A 26,346-nucleotide genomic window follows, 5' to 3' on the forward strand; every position below is an offset into this window, starting at 1 on the left:
CACAATTAGCCAACACATGTCCAATTAGGAGCCTGTTTAACGCTAACTGATACACTGGCTCCAAGAACAAGTATCCTAGTGTGACACTAGACAATAAAAGGACACTAGAAAACAGCGTCTGCTCATAGTGTGCTGGAGTTAAAATCAGCATCAGAATATTTGAATGAAATAGAAACATTGTGCATGTCTTCAGCATGTGTTTTTGAAGTTGTATTGTATGGCAAATCCTCCATAGCACAGCTCTGCTGGCATTAATAAGTTCACTGCCGGAAGCGGCACATAAAAATAGAGCACGATGCTTTCTGTATGATCCATTCTTGCCTAAAATTCTCTGTGATGTATATACATACATACTGCTGTGATATTGCAGTAAGACACAAAGAAGCATAACATGATATTCAGCTTTCCAAGAAGTACACATTATCAGATAAATATTTGTGCTTTCTGCTTATGCAGTTCTGGCACCTAAGGTTGATGCTTTCGAGGGTTTTGAAATGCATCAAAAATCTATGGATGCTTAGCAACTGCAAACAAAGCTTTTTTTTTTAATTTACAATTTTTTAACATGTATTGTAAAGAAGCTTACATTTAACCAATCAACAGGTTTTTACTATAACATTTATACAGGTTTTATTTCTGTAAAAATTACGAAAGAAAAAATTACAGTACAGCTTTGTGTGAGTAACAGGCTGACGTTTTAGTCTTTATTTCACATTTCATAGCCATGGCTGATGTGTTAATGCATAGTTCTTGTGAGTAGAATCTATTTAGTGAATCATTTGATTCATTTCACAAAACCATTCTGAATGGTTTGTATATGAATCAGACTGATTCACTTCTTCTGTCAAGTTGCACTGGACAGTTTGTACATTTTAGTTTGTTCATCAAACAAAGCTATTGACTTTTGTATGAACCACTAATAATACTCCTAATAATAACTACTAATAATTTTTTTAACGCTTTTATAAAACCCTACATGAACTTATTGCGTGGAAAAGTACAAGTAGTACAAATCTCCTTCTATGTTCACCACAAAAAAATTATTCATTTGTGTTTGCAACTACATGTGTAAGTAAACTTTCCTTTAAAGGCAGGGCCAGTTATTTGGTTCAAAATAATATTGTTATGCTGGTTGAAAGTCTCTTCACATGATGATAGCAATCATTAAGTTACATTAGTGGTCAAACTGTATTATATGTATTTATATCATCTGTGAAAGGTGTAGTAGCATAAAATGTTGCAATCATATCCTTCGGTCCGAGGGCTATGATAGGCTGTCCTGCCAGTCAACACATGTATTTGCATACCTCTGTGCACCCTGTTCGTACAGACATGATACATCATCAGCACGTTTCATTACGCTATTGCAGACTGAGTGAGAATGGAAGGCATTATTATTGTAATATTATGCACTTTGTACTGTAAAGTTTTCTTAGTTGGGGACACCCCTAATATATATATATATATATTTAAAAAAATAAAATAAAAATAAAACGAAATTATATATATATATATATATATATATATATATATATATATATATATATATATATATATATATATATATATATATATATAATTTCGTTTTATTTATTTATTTTATTTTTTTTTTATTAAGGCTGCCTTAACCAATCTGGCTAAGCACAGAAACCTCCTCTGGTTTAGTAGTAAGTAGGGAAAAATCACAAAAGCCTCTAATCTTCCCCCTGCACATCAGTACACAATCAATAACTCCCCTCTGGACACACAAACTTCCAATTAAACAGAATGGAGGTAAAATCAGCTGGGGCTTGACTCTTACTAGCTGATTTTAGAACCCTGACCAGGTAGCACAGAACTACTATATAGTAAGAGAAGGCCTCCAGGGTCAAAACTTTAAGAATACACAGAACGGATGATAGGGCACAAAGCAAGCTGGACGTTCACTCTGTAGCTTTGCTAAGTCTCATTTGTTTTAGCAGATTAGTTTGCTTGGATGGTTTGCTTCAATTCATTCAGTGAAGAAAAAGGATTTAGATTCAGTTGAATCATGACTCATAAGAGTTCCTAGAAGACCCTGAGCGACACTTTAAGTGTTCTTTTTTGTTTATAATTATAGCACATTTCCCCAGATTCAAAGCCCCAGACAATGTACTTCTGTACTATCAAGTGATTCATAAGAATCAAATATTTTGAATTAATTGCACATCAGTTTGGATAAATTTGTAGGTTTAAGAAACAGTCGAGCTACAGAGAAGGACAGCAGAGAAGGACAGCAGCTTGTGAGTGTTTTGCCTTGTTTTCTCATCAGACTAGTGTGTGATCGTCATTGCTAGGAAAGTTTTTGGTTTAAATTGTGTGTGTCTTACCCTGGTTAATACGTGCTGAAAGTGGCGCTTGGTTTTGCGTTTGCCTATCGCGGGACTGCCTGGTTTCGATCTGCTAAATAGTGAGGCGTGGCCAGTTGACTTCAATCACAGGTAATCAGGCTAATACAAAAGCGCTAAGTTTCACCGCGGCAGCAGTCGCGGCAGCCCTCGTGTGAAGTGAAGTGAAGTGAAGTGACATTCAGCCAAGTATGGTGACCCATACTCGGAATTTGTGCTCTGCGTTTAACCCATCCGAAGTGCACACACACAGAGCAGTGAACACACACACACACTGTGAGCACACACCCGGAGCAGTGGGCAGCCATTTATGCTGCGGCGCCCGGGGAGCAGTTGGGGGTTTGATGCCTTGCTCAAGGGAACCTAAGTCATGTTATTGAAGGTGGAGAGAGAACTGTACATGCACTCCCCCCACCCACAATTCCTGCCGGCCCGGGACTCGAACTCACAACCTTTCGATTGGGAGTCCGATTCTCTAACCATTAGGCCACGACTTCCCTTTTGAAGTGAGCCCTCCTCGTGTCAAGACGGACGAGTGTAAAGACAATCGACTCTACCTGCGCGACTCCACCGAGCAAGGACACTGACAGGGCACTTGAGTATTGCTTTTCTCCTCTTTCTTTACTTTTTGTATACCTTGTTCTCAAATATCTTACACTTGTAGTCACTATGTGCTTTCAGATCTCTACTATCACTACTAACATTCGGAGAGCACGCTATGGACGTCGCAGGAAGGCCTGTCTGACAAACCTACGGCCTGTCCCTCTGACCTCTACTACTACGCTCTCTATTCCAGTTGGTCTCTGGAACTGCCAGTCTGCAGTTAACAAAGCAGAATTCATTTCTTCTCTTGCTACTCATTCCAGTCTCAACCTCATGGCACTGACAGAGACTTGGATCAAACCTGAAGACACTGCCACCCCTGCAGCCCTCTCCACTAATTTCACTTGTTCCCACACTCCTCGTACCACTGGGAGGGGTGGAGGGACAGGTCTCCTTATATCAAAAGAATGGAAATTTGATCTTCAGCCATCACCTACAGGTACTGGTTCATTTGAATCACATGCCATTACTGTAACCCACCCTGTTAAAATCCACTTCGTGGTCATTTATCGTCCCCCAGGTTCAATGGGAAACTTCTTGGAGGAGTTGGATGTGCTTTTATCAAACTTTCCTGAAGATGGTACTCCTCTGGTACTGCTTGGTGACTTCAACGTCCACCTAGATAAACCCCAAGCTGCTGACTTCAAAACTCTGCTCGCTTCATTTGATCTCAAGCTAGTGTCTACTACAGCAACTCACAAATCAGGCAACCAACTGGACCTCATCTACACGCGCTGTTGTTCTGTGGACAATTCTTCAGTTGCTCCACTGCACACCTCAGACCACTTCCTCATTACTGCTAACCTAGCACTTACTCCTGAAGTGCCTCACACTCCAACGCAGGTCACCTTTCGACGGAACCTACACTCACTCTCTCCATCTCGCCTATCTTCTGTGGTTTCATCCTCGCTTCCTCCACTCTCTCAATTCTCTGCTCTGGACACCAACAGCGCTACGGACACTCTTTGCTCCACTTTAACATCTTGCTTGGACAACTTTTGCCCACTGTTCTCTAGACCAGCACGCACTGCCCCATCTGCCCCCTGGCTGTCTGAGGTTCTCCGTGAACATCGCTCTAAACTCAGGGCTGCAGAGAGGAAATGGCAGAAATCAAGAAACTCTACAGACCTCAGTGTGTATCAGTCTTATCACTGCTACGCTTATGACCCCCAACTCTACCTCTCATTCCAACCAGATGACCCGACGGTAGCTGCTCGCATTTCAGCCTGTCTGAGTGACATCTCTAGCTGGATGTATGACCATCACCTTCAGCTTAACCTTACGAAGACAGAACTCCTGGTGATTCCAGCTAACCCATTGCTTCATCACAACTCTATACAGCTGGGCTCATCAACCATTACTCCTTTGAGGACAGCTAGAAACCTAGGAGTTGTGATGGATCATCAGTTAAGCTTCACAGACCACATTGCTACAACTACCCGGTCCTGCAGGTTTGCCTTATACAACATTAGGAAGATTAGACCCTTCCTGTCAGAGCAAGCAACCCAACTTCTTGTCCAAGCTCTTGTTCTCTCCAGACTGGACTATTGTAATGCTCTCCTGGCGGGCCTTCCTGCATGTACTGTCAAGCCTCTGCAATTGATCCAGAATGCAGCAGCGAGGGTTGTCTTCAATGAGCCAAAAAAAGCTCACGTTACTCCGCTCCTCATCAGGTTACACTGGCTACCAGTAGCTGCTCGCATCAAATTCAAGGTACTGATGCTAGCCTACAAGACGACCACTGGCACGGCACCAACTTACCTAAACTCATTGGTTAAATCTTATGTGCCCTCCAAAAGTTTGCGCTCTGCAAGTGATCGACGCCTTGTGGTACCATCCCAAAGAAGTTCAAAATCACTCTCACGGACCTTTTCCTGGACTGTGCCCAGCTGGTGGAATAACCTCCCAATCTCAATTCGTACAGCTGAGTCTTTACTCATTTTCAAGAAACAGCTAAAGATTCATCTTTTTTCGCCTGCACTTAACCAACTAACACTAGCACTTTTCCTTTTCTTGTCTTTTAATAAAAAAAAAAACTACCTATGCGTTCTATACTAGACTAACTGAGACTTGTCATGGCACTTGTATACTGTTGTTGTTCTCTTGTTGACCTGACTGCTTCTATTGTTCTCATTTGTAAGTCGCTTTGGATAAAAGCTTCTGCTAAATGATTAAATGTAAATGTAATGTAAATGTAAATTAACAATTTGTTAGTGAATGACAAATTAGATATGTTCAAAACAGGAAAATGCATTTACTGTATACTGTGTGGTATTTACTATGTGCCATTTACTATGCCGTTAAAACATGTGAAACAGTATGTTGTTTGATAAACATTCTTTAATAGGAGGAAACTACAATTGAGCCGATTACAAAGCACACGGTATTGTACAATTTAGCCATCAACTCCAACTAAATTAAAAAACTTTTTGTGTAAATCTTAAAATCTGTTAAAACAAATGAAATAAAATGTATGTTCTATGGAACAACATAGTAATCAAGTCTAACTCAAACATTACACATTTTTTTGCATAGATCTCAAAACCTGTTGAAAAATAAAATTAAATACTCACCATTTTGTGCTCTCTACAGCTTTTAATATTAATATATGAACACATAAAATAAGAGCTGCATGCGTTGAAATAAAATGCTAAGAATCTGTTACCATACCTTTGCCAGTACATTTCAACAATGTAATTTTTTACAAAATAAAACATTTAAGTTAAGCTCAATTCAAATGACAATGCATTATTCTGAAAGATTCACTCTATAAAATGAGCAAATGATGTCTGAACACAGTGCATAAAAGCAAAGGTCATCCACTTTTTTTTTTCTTTTTTCTTAAGGCGTTCAAGCACATAGCACTGAAACCCTACTGTAACTGTTAGAATGGCCAAGGATCAACAACCTCCACGTAAAACTGATCGGACAGACCAAACCATAAGTTTGAATATAGAATATTGACAAAATATAACAACATCACCAATGCTCTTCCCAATCGGTCTGATGGGGGTGCTACAGTAAAAGTACAAAATTACTCATAACTACTAAACCGTTAGTCGCAGCCTCAAGTGCCTTACTGTATATCACTTGAATCCTTTGCTCACGACAGACAAAACTATCAGATTTGATCGTCACTAAATTTTGGGGTATTTTGGATTTTTTGTAAAACCTACTTTTGTGAACTAGTCCTAGGTGTTTCACCCCGATCAGAAACCAAACCAAAACATGACTGCCATTGGCCAATGAAATTTGAGCACCTATTAGACCAGGTTAATGGAGGTCGATCAGAAAGAAACTAAGTGGGCCTGACTCATGGCCCTAAATGTCTGTGATAAATTTGAAAGAATTTAGCCACTCTGGACTCTCTAGGTCAAAAATGATCAAAAAGTAATAAATGTTGAACTGTACACTTTGAGCAGCTATAAAATGGTTGTTTAGAAAAGGGGCATGTCCAAATATACCCAAAAGCCTATAAAACCTAAACGAAATCTTAAAACTTCAGAAAACTAGTTTGTGTCAACTTGTTTGTCTCATGCTGTGCAAAAATCAGAGGACTTTTGAAGGACTTGGTGTTTCACGCTGGGCAGCGAATTAAAAATAAAGATCGATGCAGCTTCAGTTTAAGACATTTACACAGGAACTAGACTCTGACAGAACTGATTGAACTGCATGAACATTCAAAATGCAATCATAAATATTTAAAATATGCTGCAACTGTGCATGTTTAAAGGTTTCGGTACAGCAAAACAAAACATTACCTATACTGAAAAAAAAACACATCATGAAATGACAACAAAAGTCAAATACACCAACAAGCAGTATTCACTTCCCACTTATACAGAACTCATCATAATTCTTAGGCAATATAAAATCACAGAGCAGAAAACTCATAAGAAAACATAAAATAAAAAATGTTTTCTTGTTATGAGCATTATTACATATACTCACCAAAAAGTAAGCTAAAGTAAGAATTTGTAAATATTATTAAAATGTAAAATAACTGTTTTCTTTTTGAATATATTTTAACATGTAATTTAAAATATCTAAATATAAAATATCTGAATAAGGTCTGAATATTCAGCTTCATATTATTATCAATGTTGAAAACTGTAATTATTTTGTGGAATTGAAATTATTTGATGAATATATATATATATATATATATGAAAAGATACTGAACAATACCAACAATATCTAGCTGTTGCAGTAAGAAACATCACTACGGCAATGTTTCCCTGTGAGATTGTGCTAATATAATTTAGAGAAATATTCTTCAAGGTGTTTGTCTTACCTCTAATGTAGAAATAGTTTGTATTCTTAATGTGCACTATATGTGTGTGTAGTGCATTACAGAATGTTGATTTCTTAAGGGAAAAAAAAAACAAAGGGAAAAAGTGGCCCTGAAAGAATTTTGCTAATTAGTTAGGTGAATTACCCGAGAACAGCACAGAACAATAAGTAGATTGTTTCATTTAGCATGATGGTTCTCGCTGGTGGCAACACGCTGGTTCATTATACAGTAGTATTAACAATATGAGGGCTTATCTGACAGATTGCTCAAGTTGACTGGCCAGTTTTATGCTGCCTTATGAAAGCCACAATGCCCAGCTGTGTTCACCCTGGCATACAACACATCTCTGTCGCAAGGGGTTCAGGCCATGCACATGAAACCTGCACTGATAAGGAAACAAACAGTTTGCAAGCACATCAAACATGAGTTGTTTCTTATTTGAGAGCACATGCACAAACACAGGATTTCTTTGAATTATTCTTTGAGGAATGCCATTAAATTATCTGTAGGTTTGTAGTTGCTGCTGTATCAGACTTGATTTGACAGTTTCTTATGTACTTCACACACACACGTTTGTTTTTGTGAAAAGTGGGGACATCCCATAGGCGTAATAGTTTTTATACTGTACAAACTGTATATTCTATCGCCCTACACCAACCCTACACCTAACCCTAGCCTCACAGGAAACTTTGTGCTATTTCAGATTTTCAGTACACTCCATTCTGTGTGATTTATATGCATTTTGAAAATTGGGGACACAGGGTAATTTCCTGAAAAGTCACCTTCTCCTCCTCCACCTATTATGTCATAGCCTTGTCATTATACAGTTTGTGTCCTGATATGTCACAAAAATGCACACACGTATACTTACGTAGCTAAATGTACTTATAACATTGACTTCTATTGTTTTTATATAAAGTTAACTTTCCATAGAGTAACCCCAATGCTAACCAGAAACTTTAACAATATTAATAGAATTAAAATGCCCTTATATTATTTTTTTATTTATAAGTTTTTTATTATAAGTTTTGTTTTTTGTTTTTTTAGTAGAAGAAAATTTCTGTGACCTGGACATGCTTTTCATGTGATTTAGGCTCAACTGCAAGGAAAAACGAGAGTGGCTTGTATAATTACAATCTAATTAAACTATTAATATTAATGGGATTAAAGACCTTAAGCGTTAGAGGTTGTCTGGTGTGATGGGGCATTAAACTATTTCATGACCTTCCTCCGTCAAGCTAAGCTGCTCCGTTCATTCGAGTGTCTTGAGGAAGACCACCTCCATGAAAGTGTCTGGAGTGCTTGTGATTCATTTGATCCTGTCCAACTAGACCTAATAAATGACCTACAGAAGCTCTTGAACAGAACCATTACTGTGAATATCCCAGCAAGGGTTTAAATCTTAGGCCTCTTTAAAAGAAGAAAGCAGGCTTAGTACTGTGGAAATAGAAGAAAAGCATCAAAAAGGTACACTGACACCCTCTGTAATGTATCTGCTATTCATATTGTATGCATAAGCAATAAGGTACAAGAGTGGCTGTGTTGCGAATAAGGATTATTCACAACTTATTGTGACTTATTCACAATGCAGGAAGTTTTTTTTTTTTTTTTTTGTATTGATATGTTATTTTATATAAATTCACAGCAAACATGAACAGCAAGAGAATGCTCCTAGCTGTAACATGCCTCATCTTATAGAGCTCAAAATAAAAAGAGGGAATAGGAAATTTTATCATCCGCTGTATCATTTATTTTTTAACACCATACATGATATTTTTTCTAAGCATGTGAAAATGTCTGTTTTCCATCTTTTAGTTTAAACCAGACCAATTCATGGCACAGCACAAGTCTGCAATGGACATATAGAGTTTCTCTGACAGCAGGAAGGACATGGCCTCAAAATTAAAGAAAACGAAACCATTTTAGACTCTATTCTGTACCATATACAAGCTAAGTGCCACAAAAAGTGTCATAAGTAACTCTAGCATGATTTTTCCTTGTAAATTATGGCCTTTTTGGAGGATTCATTGCTTATCTGTAGATCTTCAGGCACTAAATTTAACTGCATTTTAATGAAAAATCATTATAAGCTTTTCAAGAGGAAACAAACACTCAAACTCCTCTCATAATCACACACATTAAATCAAATCCCTCTCTTCTTACTTTAATAACTCATGCAGGGATAAAAAAAAAACTATCCCTCGGGGCGAGGTGAAACGATGGCAGATCAGTTACAAAGGAGAAACGGAGGGAAAGAGAGCTCTAAGACTAATTTTAGTTGTCAATTTCAGGAGACGAGGAATATGGGGTCTGATTGGTGGAGCTGACAGAGCAATGGTTGGTTCCTCTCGAGTACAGCACCAGCATCGCAAATTTCCCAAGCCCTAGTCAGGCCAATTAATCACTTTGTCTCTGAGGACATTCTGTGTGTGTGTGTGTGTGTGTGTGTGTGTGTGCATCAGTGAATAAGTGCTAAAAAAGAAAGAGCTTGAATAGTTTAGAAACCCTATTTTTGAATGAATCATAAGTAGTTTTTTTTTAAGAAAAAAAAGGTGTATTTCCCCCATGCAAACTTTGGTGACATGCTAGTAGAGTGTTGTTTCGATTGGTTGCTTGGTTGATCAAAAGTATACAGTAAACACTTTTAAATGGTTACAAACAGTTCTATTTAAAATAAATAATGTTCTTTTGAATTTTACATTGATCAAATAGTTCTGAAAAAACATATCCACAAAATTAGTATTCTTATTTTTAAATGTTTTCAGCATTGATAATAATAAGAATCATCTCTTATCAAATCAGCCTATTAGAATGATTTCTGAAGGATCATGTGACACACAAGACTGAAGAAGTAATAATGCTGAAAATTCAGCTTTGCATCACAGGAATAAATTAAATTTTAGAATACATTAAAATAGAATTGCAATATTATTTCACATTTTAAATGTTTTTACTTTATTTTCAACCAAAGATATACAGCCTTGGGGAGCCAAGAGACTATGAACATTTATAAAAAATAAAAAATAAAAAAAAAACCTTTATAAAACTAACTACTTAAACTGTAGTGTATATCTGTAGAAAAAACAGTGCCAGATTGGAACAGAAAGTATGAACAGTATGAACAGTCTCATTTTCAAGCGGTGGACGTATGCAAAAACCAAGGAAATTTTATCCTGCGATCGGAGAATTCAAATGTAGGACTTCAAATAGAAGCTGGACTGATTTCACTTTATTCTCACCATGAATATAGCCTTAGAAGCTGGTATGGCATTTAAAAGAAAAGAAAGAAAGTAAGACAAATAGAAGCTGGATTTTGATCAGGTCTTACAACTTAGAAGTCCAGCCTTATTTGACTTTCTTTCAACTTGACACTTGTGCAGCTGGAGGGCAAGCAACCTCCTATGCGTAGGATTCACCTTTGAAGAAAAGGGCTGCAGATCAATATTGGTTGCACAATTGTGAAAATAAATGATCAGATCAATGATGAGCCAGTAGCTGAATCATTAAGATATTCACACAAAGTTTAAGAAAGCATTTGGACAAATCCAATTATTTGTCCTCACATTAACCTTCAACTTCATTTTAGCCTTAGTGGTTTATTTCAGTTTTATCTTAGGCTGGTGGGCAACCATGGAGACCATTCTGCAGTCTATTAATATAACATGCAATAGCACGGCTGTTTTTATTCTCACCCGCACACACGATTTCTCGGAACAGGAACGACAGGAATTATATGTAGCATTTGGACTGCAGGAATACTATATTAGAAATAGTATTATTATTAAGCTTCCACATGCCTGACCTGAGACAATGTCCTTTAAGGCTAGTCATTTCACTCAGCGGCCATGTTTGAAACTCCTCTCGGGCATGAAAGTACAGCTCCTTTCTCTTAATCACAATATGCTAATTTTTTGAGAAGGACCTGTATATATATATATATATATATATATATATATATATATATATATATATATATATATATACAGGTCCTTCTCAAAAAATTAGCATATTGTGATTAAGTTCATTCTTTTCCATAATGTAATGATAGAAATTAAACTTTCATATATTTTAGATTCATTGCACACCAACTGAAATATTTCAGGTCTTTTATTGTTTTAATACTGATGATTTTGGCATACAGCTCATGAAAACCCAAAATTCCTATCTCAAAAAATTTGCATATCATGAAAAGGTTCTCTAAGCGAGCTATTAACCTAATCATCTGAATCAACTAATTAACTCTAAACACCTGCAAAAGATTCCTGAGGCTTTTAAAAACTCCCAGCCTGGTTCATTACTCAAAACCGCAATCATGGGTAAGACTGCCGACCTGACTGCTGTCCAGAAGGCCATCATTGACACCCTCAAGCGAGAGGGTAAGACACAGAAAGAAATTTCTGAACGAATAGGCTGTTCCCAGAGTGCTGTATCAAGGCACCTCAGTGGGAAGTCTGTGGGAATGAAAAAGTGTGGCAAAAAACGCTGCACAACAAGAAGAAGTGACCGGACCCTGAGGAAGATTGTGGAGAAGGACCGATTCCAGACCTTGGGGGACCTGCGGAAGCAGTGGACTGAGTCTGGAGTAGAAACATCCAGAGCCACCGTGCACAGGCGTGTGCAGGAAATGGGCTACAGAGAAGCAGCACTGGACTGTTGCTCAGTGGTCCAAAGTACTTTTTTTGGATGAAAGCAAATTTTGCATGTCATTCGGAAATCAAGTCTGGAGGAAGACTGGGGAGAAGGAAATGCCAAAATGCCTGAAGTCCAGTGTCGAGTACCAACAGTCAGTGATGGTCTGGGGTGCCATGTCAGCTGCTGGTGTTGGTCCACTGTGTTTTATAAAGGGCAGGGTCAATGCAGCTAGCTATCAGGAGATTTTGGAGCACTTCATGCTTCCATCTGCTGAAAAGCTTTATGGAGATGAAGATTTCGTTTTTCAGCACGACCTGGCATCTGCTCACAGTGCCAAAACCACTGGTAAATGGTTTACTGACCATGGTATTACTGTGCTCAATTGGCCTGCCATCTCTCCTGACCTGAACCCTAAAGAGAATCTGTGGGATATTGTGAAGAGAAAGTTGAGAGACGCAAGACCCAACACTCTGGATGAGCTTAAAGCCGCTATCGAAGCATCCTGGGCCTCCATAACACCTCAGCAGTGCCACAGGCTGATTGCCTCCATGCCACGCCGCATTGAAGCAGTCATTTCTGCAAAAGGATTCCCGACCAAGTATTGAGTGCATAACTGAACATAATTATTTGAAGGTTGACTTTTTTTGTATTAAAAACACTTTTCTTTTATTGGTCGGATGAAATATGCTAAATTTTTGAGATAGGAATTTTGGGTTTTCATGAGCTGTATGCCAAAATCATCAGTATTAAAACAATAAAAGACCTGAAATATTTCAGTTGGTGTGCAATGAATATAAAATATATGAAATTTAAATTTTTATTATTACATTATGGAAAACAATGAACTTTATCAAAATATGCTAATTTTTTGAGAAGGACCTGTATATATATATATATATATATATATATATATATTCAGAATAGACCAGCCAATGCGCACACATAGTCCTAATTGTGAGTCGCAGAACGCTGACTGTTTCTATAGCAACTAGGACTTCTAACTGCAGCCGTCACAATGACTTTAATGATTAGCGATTGTCTCTTGTACTCAGAAGGCGAGGCTTCCTTCGATAGAGTGGCCATATTGAGCAATGCATTTTTCCCCATTCTTCTTGGGTATTCTACAGTCTCTGCCCAAGCAGCGGGAGCGTTCACTTCTATAGAGCCTACAGCATGGGATTCCTGTCTGAATATCAAAGTGTACTTTACTATAGCTGACTGAACACGACATGGCAGATTTTACATTTAAATGTAACCATTTAGCATAAGCTTTTATTCCAAATGTTTAAAAATTAGGACAAGCATAAGCAACTGCTCAAATGTCAAAGATAATCCAAGTAGAGCTTGATTTTTATCAAAGCGCAACAGTAAATCAAAAATCCATTTATTTTCTTCACATAGTAATAGATTTTAAGGAATAAAGTATAAACCTATCAATGCAGATCTACAATGAACTTCAGGGTTAAGTGATGGTATATCCACTGAACAAAATTATAAATGCAGCACTTTTGCCCCCATTATTCATGAGCTGAACTCAAAGATCTAAGACTTTTTCTATGTACAGAAAAGGCCTATTTCTCTCAAATATTGTTCACAAATCTGTCTAAATCTATGTTAGTGAGCACTTCTTTGCCGAGATAATCCATGCAATCACAAGTGTGGCATATCAAGATGCTAATTAGACAGCATTATTATTGCACAGGTGTGCCTTAGGCTGACCACAATAAAAGGCCACTCTTTTCCCACCTGCGAGGTGGGTGGATTATCTCGGCAAAGGAGAAGTGATCAGAAACATAGATTTAGACAGATTTGTGAAGAATATTTGAGAGAAATAGGCCTTTTGTGTACATAGAAAAAGACTTAGATCCTTGAGTTCAGCTCCTGAAAAATGGGGGCGAAAAAAAACAAAAGTGTTGCGTTTATCATTTCGTTCAGTGTACATCAATTATATACATACATCTACATTGTGTGTGTATGTTTAATCGTATTAACAATCTACACTAGAACCATGAATCCACCAATCAGAGAAGTCACTTACCATGGAAATGGTACATATATTTTTACATTCTAAAATTCTACCAATTGTAATGGGATGAGTAGTTTGTTCCTACTTGGTTAGTTTAGTAAAAGGCTTAGAATTATTTACCAAAGAATTTTTTTTATCACAATTTTTTAAATATCTATGGAGAAAAATACTTCCTAAAACAAGGCAGTTAAAAAAGTGGGTGATCACTGGTGTGCTATATTCTAGAATGCAAGATTTTAGTGATAATCTATATCTTTCTGTCCATTTTAGTTGCTGACATTTCCAGCAGAAGAAAAAGAATGTAACAAGTTTCTAGCCCTGAAAATAAGTTGAGACTAACTGAACAGAAGACTATAAACAATTCTCAGTGTCCCTGAGTGAGATGCAAAGAGCACTGTCACCCAGCTGAGACTTGATGATGGGTTTCAGCCAACACAGAGAATGCATTTATGGACAGATGCTATAATAAAAGGTTTTCTATTGTGAGTCTGCCAAAAGTTTGAGGCAGCCAGAAGGGTGTCTTTATTTAGGATCTTTGCCTGGGGAATCCATGAGCTCAGACAACCTGCAAAGCCACAACACAGCTGCGACAAACCTTTGATTCCTTCAGCACTGTGTGTGTGTGTGTGTGTGTGTGTGTGTGTGTGTGTGTGTGTGTGTTTGAGAGAGAGAGAGAGAGAGAGAGAGAGAGAAAGTTCAGTGGAATATACATCACCTAGCCAGTCTCACAATAGAAACGCCACTCTAGCGCTGCTTTCTCATTGCACGACTAAAACATCTCACGGCAGCAGTTTTTAACCTCATTTTGAAGGATTCCAGGAGCCACAGTTAATGTTAGATTTGATCACAAATTTGCAGAACACAAAAGCTAGAACAGCACAAACAAACATTGAGATGACTTTTTAACATAAATTTAACATGCTAACTGCCAACATACATAATGCAACACATCGGCTATAAGCAACACAACAGAAGTTAACTCCAATTTTTTTTTTTAAATAAACATTACTTTTATTTAATGTGTTCAAAATCATGGCTCACTGCAAACAGCTTTTCTGGGAATAAAGTAGTACTTTTATTTAGCAAGGATGCATTAAATTGATCAAAGGTGACAGTAAAAACTTTTACAATGTTTCAAAAAAGTTTGTATTTCTTTATTTAAATGCTGCTTTTTTGAACTTGAAATCCTGAAAAATAATATCACAGTTTCCACAAAAACCATGTTTTCCATGTCCAGAAAATCAGATTAGAATGATTTCTGAAGGTTCCTGTAATACTGAAAACTGTAGTAACGATGGTGAAATTTCAGCTTTGCATCACAGACAAAAATGACATTTTTAAATATATTCTGTATTTTTTATAAATGGAACACCGCTATTTTCATTTGTGTACTAATATTTCACAATATAAAAATGTTTACTCTGTTTTTGGTCAAATAAATGCATTGGTGAATTAAGAGATTTCTTTTAAAAACATTACAAGAATCTTTCCAACCCCAAAGTTTTGAACAGTAGTGTAACATGTATCTTACATTATCACTATTAATCATTTTAAAATAAAATCCACTTAAAGTCATGCATAGTATAACAGGCTCTTAGAAAACTTTTAATTGATGATTTAAGCCTAATAATTATCTGTGGAACACAATCAGAAACAATGATAACTCATTGTGAACGCCTGTATATCAAATTAAAATTACAGACATCTGCCTTTGTCGTGCTTTATTGTTCTCGGCTAAGATGCTGTCGCTTTAAATTACAGTCATGCTCATCTTAACTTAGAGTGCTATGTTTTTCTGCTGGAACAAATGATGGATCAGTGGAGAAGTACGTCAACCCCCCACCTGGAACATAAAACTCAGACGTAATGTCTCGGTTTTGAAGAAAGACAGAGCCAAGGTCAGGGTAACAGCAACTTCATCTAGGTGGCAGACCAACAAAAGACATAAAGATTTAACAAAAAATTTAACCAACCCAGTCAACTGGGGCATGCAATATTGTTTGCGCTCACCTTACAGTACCATATTTTTCTCCACACTACTGATGTGGCTCTCATGATTCAGACATATGCTCATGAATTGGTGATGCCTTCCTTAGCTTTACTCATTAGTGATTTGAATACTAATAAACCCTACAACCTAATCATTTTATTTTATTGTATTTTTGGACCAAAATTTATTTTCGATGTTTCAACAAATTCTAACTGACCCTCTGATGTCACACGGCTACTTTGATGATGTTTTTATTACCTTTCTGGACATGGATAGTATACCATACACACACTTTCATTGGAGGGACAGAAAGCTCTTGGACTAAATCTAAAATATTTTAAACTGTGTTCCGAAGATGAACGGAGGTCTTACGGGTTTGGAACGACATGAGGGTGAGTTATTAATGACATAATTTTCATTTTTGCATGAACTATCCCTTTAACATAGTGACCATCTTTAATCATTTTTGGGTTTTTTTTATAAATGTTGTTCTTTTGAATTTTCTATTCATTAAAACATCTTGAAAAGAAAAAAATAACATGGTTTCCACAAAATTGACTTTAATTTCTTAAGCAGCAAATCAGCATATTACAATGATTTCTGAAGGATCATGTGACACTGAAGACTGGAGTAATGATGCTGAAAATTCAGCTTTGCATCACAGAAACAAATTACATTTTAAAATTGGAAACATTTATTTAGAATTTTAACAATTGGTGAGCATAAGAGACAATAATAATAATCATAATAATACCAACCCAAAATGTTTGAACAGTAAGAATTGAAAAAAGAAAAACCCAAATCTCTCACTTCATCTCAGTAACCACCTACAGTATGCTTACAACTTCTTACAGCACCCTAGCAACCTCATAGCAACACTCTGGCAACCAGGGCCGTGAAGAGACCTTTGGAGGGGCAGGTGCTCAAAGTATAAAAGGGGCACATGGAACAAGGCTTTAAATAGCGTGGTTCAAAATAGCAATACAGCAATATATTGTGATGCATTCCTTGCTGATTCGCGTACCAATATGGATGATTATGTATTGATACGGCAGCAAATGCTGTGATGCAGTTTTGAAAAAGAAACAGATTAGAAGAGACAATTTTAAGTTTAAAAGTAAAAAAAAAAAAAAAAAATTATTTCCACCTAATAATAACTGGGGGATTAGAAACTGAAATGTCTTAAATTGTCCCAACCTGATGGCTTTTTCTTCCCTGTTCTACAGAATGATTAAGACCAGCTGTTATAGTAAAATCTATAGAAAATGCTCGTGCCTCTAAATTTTTCTTTTTCTCACCAGCCTCTGTCTCCTGGCTTGCTGTTACCTGCTCTCTTTCTGTCACTTGTGCCTCTACATTTCCCTCTTTTTCTTCCTCTATCTCCATCTCCTCATCTGGTCTATTACTTTCCACTCTCTGTCCATCTAGGAACAAGGCACAATCTACTATTTCAGCATTAATCTATTATTTTAACCATCACTACTACTCTTGCACCTAATTAATAAGTCCACCTTAAATATTGATACAAAACATTAAACAACTGATACACTGGAATATAGTGATTAATATTATTATTACTGTTGTAGTTGTTGTTGTCTTAAATTGAACACCTTTGCAATGTTACCAAATGACAGGCTACATGTGTTATTCATCTCCTTGACACTGCACTTTGATGGCAGGTCAGTTATATTATTCATTTAATACTGACATTGATATTTTTAAATTTATTTCCAGAGAGATATTGAGTTTACAGGCTAAAGTGGTCTTGCTGTTGTAAACACTGTTGCTGTTGTAGAAAAAAAAAATGTGTCACATTTAAAATATATTTATATTTTAATTCATTTCTGATTTTTTTTTTTTTTTCATAATGATAATTCAGAGAATGAGAAAATCTGAATAAGCCTTACCAGTTTTGTGATAATTATTTTTAAGGCACTCTACGCGTTAAACATTAAATAAATACTGTAATTTAATAATAGTTTAGTCAAATAATATAAAAAAGACCAGACCCCTCGATCAGGGGCGTCGTGCAATCATGATTTTTGTAGGGGCACAATTGGGTGGGGGGGGGGGGGGGTTTGTATAAGTCATGCGATGAAAGCACTGTATAACTGATATAGGCTTATGTTTTATTTATTTTTCCTTTTTATTCAAAACAATTCCAAACATGCTTAATATATCAGGAAATATCTTGATTCACCTTTGAGATTCACCAAATATCTTTGAGACACCTTTATAGATTGTTATTTGATCAATATATGGAAAAGTAGTGTAATCTATTAACTACAAATAAAACCCCGACTTTTTACTTAAGTGCCATATCATGCCATAACATATTTTTAATACGAATATATTTGCATTTAATGTAAATTTTAATAACAATATTGTAAGTTACTTATTTTAACACTTTCATTTTTAAGAGAGTAAAGAACATTTACATTATCAAGGAACATTTTCATTCAGTCTAGACAGAGTTCAGGCACTCTCAAAAACTCCCAATAAAATCACTGAAGCACTTTACATTACATTATGCACATCTGCAATTTTTGTTGTTTCTGATGAGAGAATTCGCCAAATAATTCAGTCAGCGAGCAAGTGAACTATTCTGCACGTCTCCGATTGGCCATTGCATTCATAAGCGCAACAGAACCGTTTCTGATTGGTTATCATCAAGTGTTGTACGAACGCGTCTGTCTCTGGCTCAGCGCCAGCCAACGAACGCAGATTTGAATTTAGCAGCTGATGCTGTGCACTGAACGATCTGATCACACAGTTGTGATTATATCAAATAGTTAAAAATATTATTTGGCTATTTTTTTTTTTTTTCGTTCGTTTCGTTCACTTGGCTCAGAAATCTTTGAATGGGCATGACGCCTCTGCCCTCAATACCTGTGAAACGTTTCTCCCTCAAACAGCATTCTAACGTTACTTCTACACATAGACAGTACAAGAAATTGACATAGCGACCCCATTGGATTCAACGGAGAAAAATGAAGTCAATTAGAAGCACGCACTTCCTGGGGGTCGGGCGTACTGCGCAGACTCAAACTGAGCTTGATGACGTAGATGTCACGTGAGCAACCTGTAAGTCTTCTAATCGCTGTGCCAAGAGAAATGTGAATCACCCACCAAATCTAGCAGAGAAGGCGATCGTGAACAGGAGCAAATTTTGGCAAGTATTCTGATTAATTATCTCCCTTGCCTTTATGTCTCCACTTTCCCCCGATTGCCTCATTGACAGTAAAAGATTGCCTGCAAGCATCTCCTCCTGTCCATACGGTAATTTCTCTACTGTGCGACAGAGAGTCGCTGGTTATGACGCAATCATTAGCCTATTTTTTACAAAAACTGCTTCTACGGGAACCTAACGTAAGATAAAAGGTAATGGAGCCTTTTATACATTTTCGTATTTCTTTAGAAATAATTAATGGACAAATGGAGTCTTTAAACGCCTCAGATGTAAAGTTATTTGCTGTCAAAGTGACGCCAAAATGAATGGGAGTCAATGGAATGCTAACAGCAGGTGGGGGTCCGCTAGCCAATGGCGGCGCCCAGGGGTGCTTCAAAAAAAATATGAAACCCTGCCCCCCTGCTACTACACTACAGGCTACACACCGCAATATAAACAACATATCTGCATGTTCTCACATCACGTCGCTCTTGTAAAATAATAATAAGTAAAGAAATATCAAAATCACTTCGCTGAGAATACCACTTACCAGCTTCCGTGGTGTTGAAAATATCCTCTAGCAATTAAAAAATGCGCGTGTGGCATGACGAATCGTCCCGGTCGGATGAGGAGGTCAACGTCGTCAGGTGAAAGGTCATCATGTGGGTCATCTTATTGACGGCTAAATTATTATTCAGAAATTTTACTAATATTTAGATTGGGCATGGACAGGCATTCACAAAAGGGTACGTTATGACAAAAAAATAATAATAATTAGAGGAAATTTTGCTTTCACAAAAGGGCACCCAACGGCCCCCCCTCTGCACGTGCCTGCTGGCAACCACCAACAACACCCTATCATGGTGACACAAGCTCAAATTTTCCTCAGAGAACATAAAAGTTATAGGTTCGTTGATACAATAAGAACAGTTTGAAGCAAAGTTTCATCATGCATCTCACTATAAGTCTTTTGAGTTATTTATTTGCAAAAAACGTCAGTTATTGCAGAGGCATTACACCGCAGGGTCAACAGGACACACTTTATCTCAGTTTAGAAATTTCCAAGGGTCTTTCTATTGCCTGATGATCGGGAAAAAAAATGATGAACCTGCTTATTGGTCTTAAACAACAATATAAACCAACAATCATGTGCTCGCAGCTAAAGCTCAATAAGAAATGCATGGCTACATCACACACAGGATGAGGAAAAGACTAGTATTATAGCTGACTGTGAGGGCACAGAGCCATGTGGTGCAGAGAAGATAGTGAAAGAGAAACCGATAGGGAGGGTGAAAGCTAGTCTGAAAGACTTGTAGAGTGAGGAGGGGGTATTGGCAGCCCTGTCCTACAGAAAGAGGCCCACGGGCATTTGTTTTCTGAGAGGAATTACAAGTGGAAGAGAAACAAACCCTACAGCCACTGAAAAGAAAATCCTCTCACCTTTTTTCCCCCATTCTGCCATTTTTTAAAAAAAAAAGCCGGAGTCTGTGGATTACAACAGGCTTTATTTGTTTACTTCGTACCAAGAATCTGGAAATTGAAGATGTCATTCTCTCTAAAGCGCCAGGGTCAATAAGAAGATGCTGAAAAAGAAGTCAAGCGTTTGCATTGGTGGAGAGTCTGAGCTCTGCATGGGCTCAATTAAATAGAGAAAGGAGTTTTTGCACACATGGGTCAAGGGCCAAAACATCACCAGAGTCAAATATTGATGAAAAGAGAAACAAACCATTTAAATGCAAATACAGAAAACAGTGACTCTTCTTGTTTTTCATGAGAGAAAGTTTATGTTTATCAGTTCCAAACATTCTCCCAAATATCTCCACCAAAGAAAATTTTAAAAAGTAACAAAGGTTTTGAACAACATAAGGGAGAGTGAACTCTGTTTTTTTGTTTGTTTGTTTATTTTTTTGCGGGGGGGGGGGGGGGGGGGGTTGAAGTATCCCTTCCAATAGGAATGTTCCTACATTAAGAGTAGCAGTGTTGATACCCATGACCAAAATACCAGATGTGTGAATAATAACTGTATTAATAAAGAAAATGATTCAGTCAAAGATAGAAAGGGATCCATGTGATCCTATTAGAGGCTGTTACAAATAATAATTGTCTTAACATTGGAATATTCCACCAAGAAAGAAACTTTTTGCTGTTCTGAATAAAGTTCAAGACTAGACATCAGAGCGAGGACGACATTAATTAACAGGAAATCTTCTCACTCCCTCAGCTCGCATGAACTCTCCAACCAATCTTAATATCGGTTGAAGATGATTAACAATTGGATCATATTCTCAGGCCTACCAGCAGTAATTTTCTATCAAACTTAAATGTCAGATGGAAGCCTGGGTCAAATGCGGTGCCATATGGTTCTTGACAGAGGTGTGAGCTGACGCATATATGAGAGGCATTTAAAGGACATGCTTTAAAATGATTTTCCACCAAACCAGGGCTATGAAACCATGACAAATTAATGTAGAACAAATTTGCATATGCTCCTTTTTGAAATGAGCTCAAACCACAGCAGAGTGTTAATAAAAAGATGTTGCACTACAGTCAGCATAGCTCAAATTATTTAGAACAACACTTAAATGAGCTTATAAATATTCAATGTACTGATATTTTGCAGGTGCAGTACCCTTGAGCAGAGGCAGCCGACATACAACCTAACATCATTTTCATTAATTCATTATTAATCGAGCAATACAATCTGGGTGTATGTTGGGGGGGTGTGGTCAGACTTGCAGAAAATAAATTGACAATTTTATAATAAATAATTAGATAATTAGAACTGATTAGAACTAATTATATAATATATAATTATTAAAATAAATTAAATACACAAAATATTAAGAAGATACTTATTGTAGTATCAATAATAAAGATATGATAAATATGTGTGTGTTGTTTAAAAAAATAATCTAAACGTGAAGAGTTCATATCAATACATAATGAGTTCATTCTTAAAGGTTCAGAGCGCTTCCGCAGTCATTACACATCACGAAGAAAGATGCGTAAAAACGCACGGCTCCGAGCTTCAGCTGTCCTGCTGTTTCTCGGTTGACTGCCACCATCGTGTGGAGAGGGAACGAAATAACTCAAACTGCTCATTCACACTTAAAAAACACAAAAATCAGTCAAGAAACAAGATCATTTCAAAAGAGAAGGACTGAAACATATCCGTATTCAGGCACGTAACGGTGTGCGCAAGCGCCTAATAGCGCTGCAAGCAGTGATTTATCTTTAGGCTAGTGGATTTATGATATTAGTCTTTACTATTGATACATCTCTGACGAATGCTTTGACCTTTTTTGATTTATAAGGATCCTTAAACACACATATAAAACTGAATTACATCATGAAATGCGCCAGGATGTTTTATGGGTACTTGGACTTTAGCACAGAAGTATTTGCGCTGCCTGAGTGAGAATAAAGGATCATTGCGACTTTACCGATTTAATATATTTATATATATTGAATATATATATATATATATATATATATATATATATATATATATATATATATATATATATATATATATATATATATATATATATATATTGAATGCACTGACGTGCCCGTGCATCAAATTAAATGCTATACTAGAACATAAAGTTATCCAACAAGTCTTACGATACGAAGGATGGATAAGCACTTTTACGCACGGGAGTTGGAAGCTCACCTGACTGCGAGGTGCACAGAGGAACAATCACAGCAGTAAGGATGAGGACGATGATGATGTCAGATCGCATTTTGATCATAAGAAGAGGCTGCATATCCATTTCTTCACATGTCCACTCCAAAGTCCAGTTGGTGAGCTATCAAATGTATTTCAGTCTGTGCGTCTTTGCGCAGATGTTCACATAGAGCGCATTGCCTGAAGTTGCGCCTTTGTCTGCAAGTATAACTGGATCACTTGATTAGATTATAAAACAGAGGAGGTAAAAGTGAATTATTCCTTGACTAAATGTGACTGGGACTGGCATCACTCTGCGCTGATTCCCGGACCGAGTTACGGTCTCCGTGCCCGGGCGCGCGCCTTGAGCGCCTGAACACCGCCCACTTAAGCACTGATTGGACAGAAGAGTGAATTAATCAAGGTGAAGCACGCCCCCAAACACAGAACTGTTATTATGTGGGGATTTAATTCTTATACTAGAGACAACAATACACAAAAATTACTCAATTCTTTACTTAGTGGTAGAATTCTTCTTTAATATACTTTACAAATGGATATACACCTCTAACGAGAAAAAGAAATCAAATGAAATAAAGTAAATCCTCACTAATTGAACAGGCTTTATGGCTGAGCAGTTCAGTAGCCCAGTGCATGCTACCAAATCAGACATGTATTAAAATCCCAGTCTCCCACGCTCAAACACACACACTTGCACACAAACACAGTACAAGCATACAGGTATTCTTGTGTACATGCACGCATCAGTAAAGCTGAACGTTTATACACTGGCAAAAATGCATTCAAAAGAAAGAGTGAATCTCACAAAACCAGTCCAGAACATGTCCAGGTTATATTTGACCCCAAAATTAAAAGTAATAAGAAATAATATTTTGCTTTTTATTATTATATTATTATTATATGATAATTAAGCATAATTTCCACAAAATTCTCACTTCCCTAATGCAGAAAAATATTATATAATGTTTAAAATTGAGGAAAACATGCTTAGTTTATTGTAAAAAAAAAAAAAAAAAAAAGGAAAAAAAAAAGTTATGTTTTAACTCAAAATCTTTATCAGTACTATAGTAACTTCAATCTCAATATATGCAAAACAGAATTTCTAGTTTTAACCCTTTGATTTTGGGGTAAAATGTTGGGAAGCTCATTTCTGCCACTGGACTATAATAATAGTATAAGGTTTAAACTCAATTCTGAGAATTATGAGATTTAAACACAATTTAACCACGAGAACAAAATTCTGAATTGTGGGACTAAAAATTGAACTGCAAGATATAAACCTGGAATTGCGAGAAATAGTTAGAATTCTGACCAAAAAGAATTAAGTTATAAACTCGAAATTAATAAAGTAAGTCAGTTTATATCTCGTAATTCAGACTTTTCCACCTCAGAATTCTGACTTTCCCTCAATTCTAAGTTCTTTTTTTTTTTTTTTGCAGCTAAAAGGTCACAATTACATTTTGTCTTTTTTTTATGTGGCGGAAATTAGCTTCCATAAAAATGTGACCTAGACAATTGTGAGATTCACATATAAACATCTCACAGATTTGAACTGAAACGGCTTCATAACTCATTGAGAGGCACACACAGATATTCTGATATTTGCACGTGTGCACATCTGATACGGAGTAGTCTGATAACTGCAGTGACTTTACATGAAGGGATAACTTTATAAGACAGAGGAGGTAAAAGTGAATTATTCCTTGACTAAATGTGACTGGGACTTGCATCACTCTGCGCTGAATTCCGGACCGAGTTACGGTCTCCGTGCCCGGGCGCGCGCCTTGAGCGCCTGAACACCGCCCACTTAAGCACTGATTGGACAGAAGAGTGAATTAATCAAGGTGAAGCACGCCCCCAAACACAGAACTGTTATTATGTGGGGATTTAATTCTTATACTACAGAATCCAGTAAGTAATTAATATTTAATTTAATTTAAGTTTTATACAATTTTGCAATTTTCTTTTTTTTTCTTTTTTTTTTTTATCAAATACCATCAGCTTTGCAGACCTTAATCCTTTTTAAAAGATAGTTATTGAATATGTAAAATGGCAATAACTGGTATTATACGAAGAACAATGTGGCCTATATATCATGGTAGAAGAATATGTTAATCATTCAGTGGTAACACTTTATCATAATTTGTAAGGATTGAGGTTTATCGTATCCATTCCAGCTTTAGAAAATAGAGGTTTCTAATATATATTTTAACATATGCAAGTATTCCTTCAATATGCTTCTCTACACACCTGCAACCTAGACAAAATATGCAGAACCATTTTTTGAAACAATAGCGCCATCTGGTGCAAATTTAAAACCTGTTCAAAACCTGTCTGGGATAGGATGCTTTTCTGCAGTAGGGTGAATTCTGGATTGCAATATACCTGGAATCAGCCTATACTGTACCTACAGTGCAAAGTATGCTCATTTTTGTATCCATTGAACACCAAAATGTGCAATATTCCACCAAGAAGGATATAGTGTATACAGGATTGATGATGTGATTAACATTACATTTCACGTTTCCAGTGTTAGTAAAGCAGACACAATAAAATATATATATATATATATATATATATATATTTTTGCATCTCATTATTTGAATATTATTAATTGACTGAAGTGTTAGTTTTTTCCACAAAACTAGACTGTGAAATATTAAATAGAAGATTTTAAAATATAATATATAGAACATATACAAATATATTATTTATTATTATTGTTTCTGCAATGAGTATATATACAATACTACCGATTATAAAATATTATTCTATATGTAGTTCTATAAACTATTTTGTAAAAACAGTAAGTCATATTCAGTGTATACTGCACAGCATGAACAATGCAGTGCAGTGGTATTCAAACACGAGCCTGAAAACTCAAATACAGATGACTTTTAAAATCTAAATAGATTTTAAAACACTAGGTAACATAAACTTGCTGACTTTGTAAATAGTTAAAAAGAAAAACTGACTTCCAAGTCCCTCCAAACACAACAAACTAAATAAACAAATAAAAAATTGATGCTAGGTGATGCATGATAAATGAAAACAACATGTTCTTAAATCATCCGACTGGATGAGACCAAAGTCTGAAGCTAAGAAATCGGGAGTCTGTGCCCATCATTTTCTGTGAAATCTGTCAACTTTGATCTGCAGACTGACTTTCAGCATCCAATGTCAACTCCTCCAGACTGCAAATCCAGACAAAAATCATGTGGTGCTCCAATTCTATATACCCTTTTCCAATCAGGAAAATGCCTAGCATTTCTGTGCAAATTCACATTATACAAGGCTTAAAAATTATTTCTAGGTAAGCAGCTCACTAGATTGAAACAAAGCCAATGATAATTTATGCACAAAGCTCTTAAAAAAACAAACAAAAAAAGCAAACTGTAAAGGTTTACACACAAATTACTCAAATTCTTTACTTAGTGGTAGAATTCTTCTTTAATATACTTTACAAATGGATATACACCTCTAACGAGAAAAAGAAATCAAATGAAATAAAGTAAATCCTCACTAATTGAACAGGCTTTATGGCTGAGCAGTTCAGTAGCCCAGTGCATGCTACC

General features: G+C 36.5%; 1 protein-coding gene across 1 annotated transcript in view; it reads right to left on the bottom strand.

Moving 5' to 3' along the window:
• LOC132142365 (receptor tyrosine-protein kinase erbB-4-like) overlaps nucleotides 1-23,089 on the bottom strand; it is a 208,793-nt gene extending 185,704 nt beyond the window's left edge. Inside the window, exon 1 of the mRNA XM_059552175.1 lies at nucleotides 22,757-23,089. Coding sequence (XP_059408158.1) covers nucleotides 22,757-22,856 — 100 coding nt within the window. The 5' untranslated portion in view covers nucleotides 22,857-23,089. The remainder of the gene's footprint in view (nucleotides 1-22,756) is intronic.
• Between the last annotated feature and the right edge of the window lie 3,257 nt (nucleotides 23,090-26,346).

This window comes from Carassius carassius, chromosome 6 (assembly GCF_963082965.1).
Source record: "Carassius carassius chromosome 6, fCarCar2.1, whole genome shotgun sequence".
NCBI classification, from domain to species: domain Eukaryota; kingdom Metazoa; phylum Chordata; class Actinopteri; order Cypriniformes; family Cyprinidae; genus Carassius; species Carassius carassius.